The following is a 2,652-nucleotide window of genomic DNA, read 5'->3' as shown; positions in this document are numbered from 1 at the left end:
AACAGTTTTCTGGTCTGTAATAGCAAAATAAGTCGAAACGCCGAGACAGTCTTCGCCTACTGTGGCACCAAATCCAAACGCTGATACAGAGACTGGTTACCTCTGTAGAAGCACCAAGTCGAAACGCCAAGACAGCTGCTACTCGCTGGGCACTAAGTCGAAACGAGAGAGTTACTCACTAAAACTTGAGATGAAGACTCATTAAAAATGAACGAGAGAGTTACTCATTAAAACTACCTAAGTCGAAACTTTTTCTTTTATCCCTAAAAGAGCCCGCTGGAGGATTGCTTTGCTTTCTAACATCTCTTTCTGTTATCAAAATGCTCTTTAGCACTAGGCGTCTAGTAAGCGATAGCTATCGCTTACCTAGACAAAGGCCGAAGCACCACAGACACACTTCAAGCACAAACTCGTATTTGTAAATAAATCTAGTTAGAACGGCCTCGGCCAAAGTCTTACATAGCCTCGAGCTCACTAGACTCTAATGGAACAATAAAATAAAATAAAATAAGCTTCAATAAGCTCCTGCGTTCCTATTGGCCCCTCTAGTCTTGGCATTAGTGTGGGTGGTCAATGCGTGCAACGGGTCAGACAATGCAACACCCCCTGCATCTCCCAAAGTAGAACCCACTAATTTCAAATCCCCACAACTCCACCACTATGATAGCTATCGAAAAAGCGCTTGTGGCAATTAATTCGCAAGTTCTAGAAGGACAAATCTCGTACCGTGCAGCTGTAAAAATATATAGTGTTGCGGCATCAACTTTGACGCGTTGCCACTAAAACAAAACGCGGTCGCGTGCAGCCGCTGCACACCCACGACGACTACTCTTACCATAACAAGAGAAATACCTTGTCTAGCACATAGAAAAACTCTCTAAGCGTAGTACTCTACTGTCCTAAGAGATAATTAAAAAATATGTTACTAATATTGCAAAAAGACAGCCATCTAACAGCTAGGTTACAAGATTTCTTCGGCGGAACAGAGAGAAAATTATTACTAGAAACACCGCTGGCATTAACTAAAACCGCAAAAAAGCTAACGATTTTAAAGATTACTATAATTACTTCCGTCTACTTTACGATTATATTAAGAAATACGATATCTAGCCGCAAAATATCTATAATATGGACGAAAAGGGCTTTCTCCTTAGTGTCACTTTAAGGACTAAAAGGGTGTTCTCTAAGAGACTTTAGGATAAAAAGAAAGTTCGAGCAGCTGTTAGAGACGGCAGCAGGGAGTAGATAACAACTTTAGACTGTATTTGTGCTAACGGGAGCTGGATATCGCCTATAATAATCTTTGAGGGCAAAGCTAGACTTCAAAACAACTAGGTAGAGCACCTAGATCCTTCCTAACACTAGATGTTTTTTGCTACTAGCGACTTAGGCTAGAGTAACGATATCCTAGGGCTATCTTAGCTTAAGTAGGTGTTTTAGCGCCAAACGAAAGACAAAGCAAAGCGCGATTATTAGTTGCTAATCCTAGACAGTTATAGGAGTCATTAGACTCTAAGTTTTCGAGAGTTTTATAACTCTAACAGGATTCTCCTAGCTACTCTCCCTCCCCACTCATCTTACTAACTCCAGCCACTTAACGTTGGCATGTTTAAGCCCCTCTCGAGCGCGTATACCAAAGAACTTAATAGTCTGTCCTACCGCAGTCAAGGCTTGGTGGAGGTGCACAAAAGTGACTTTTTATAGTTATTTTAGGCGGCGTGGACACGGGCGTTCACGTCTAACAAGATACTAAGCTATTTTTAAGCTACTAGCGTCCACCTATAGGATAGTAATGCCATGCTTAAACATCTTAAAAAGTCAACACTATAACAAGATATTAATCTAGAACTTGGAGAGCATGGTGATAGGGATACTACAAAAGAGCTATCTAATTTTCTAGACAAAACTATGACGGGTTGTGCTAAAGTTATAGTCTCTGCGGTGAAAGACACTATTGCTTCACTCTAGGTCAACAACGAGATTTTGCACCACGAAAACACTAATCTACGAGAAGTACTTGCTATCAAAAATCATCTAAAGAAGCAAAAGAAGCCTCTAGAGCTCCAGCAAAGCAAGCAGTATCATACTCCGGCGGTGGTGTGGAGTCCTAGGACAATAGAAGATGCGAGAGCTCAAGAACGTCAAAAAAAACACCAAGAAGAGCTTGAAAAACTCAAAAAAAAAAGAGAAACAACAGGAACGAGCTGCTAGTATAGCTCTACGAAAAAAATTAATAGACGAGGCAAGGACTGCGCGGGAGTTAAAGAAAATAGCGAGGGATAAAGAGAGAGAAGTGAGGGCCAAAGAACTCCAGTTAAGACGCGCCCAAAAAGCTCGCGATCGCGCAGTCGCAACTTCAAAAAAAGCTCGCAATAAGCAAAATATACCTAAACAAAAAGCTTCATCGTCTCAAAAGTCAAAAAAGTCAAAGGGTGGTGGTGATGCAGGCAGCCAAAGTGGTGGTGCGTCTGCATCGTCGGCTGCGCAGCCCACCACCAAAACAACGATGCGCGGCCGCAACATCAAACTGCCAAAGAAATTTGAGTAGATAGGATTGTTTTTTGAACTATTTAGACTACTCCACTAAAAAATCTCGTGATAATAGCTTTTGTATGGTGCTCTACAGCCTCATTTTTGATAGGCGGACATTTT

The 2,652-nt window shown here is 41.6% G+C and overlaps 1 protein-coding gene across 1 annotated transcript; it reads left to right on the top strand.

The window, feature by feature from the left end:
• Nucleotides 1-1,968: 1,968 nt before the first annotated feature.
• On the top strand, nucleotides 1,969-2,581 carry SETTUDRAFT_170007 (uncharacterized protein; the record flags this gene model as incomplete). Its single annotated transcript, XM_008026514.1, has 2 exons — nucleotides 1,969-2,140; nucleotides 2,238-2,581. Coding segments are annotated over 2 exons (483 nt in total), but the record flags the coding sequence as incomplete, so codon positions are not given.
• Between the last annotated feature and the right edge of the window lie 71 nt (nucleotides 2,582-2,652).

This window comes from Exserohilum turcica, assembly GCF_000359705.1.
Source record: "Exserohilum turcica Et28A unplaced genomic scaffold SETTUscaffold_188, whole genome shotgun sequence".
NCBI lineage: Eukaryota > Fungi > Ascomycota > Dothideomycetes > Pleosporales > Pleosporaceae > Exserohilum > Exserohilum turcicum.
The sequence above is the reverse complement of the archived record's forward strand: the minus strand, read 5'-3'. Positions and strand labels throughout refer to the sequence as shown.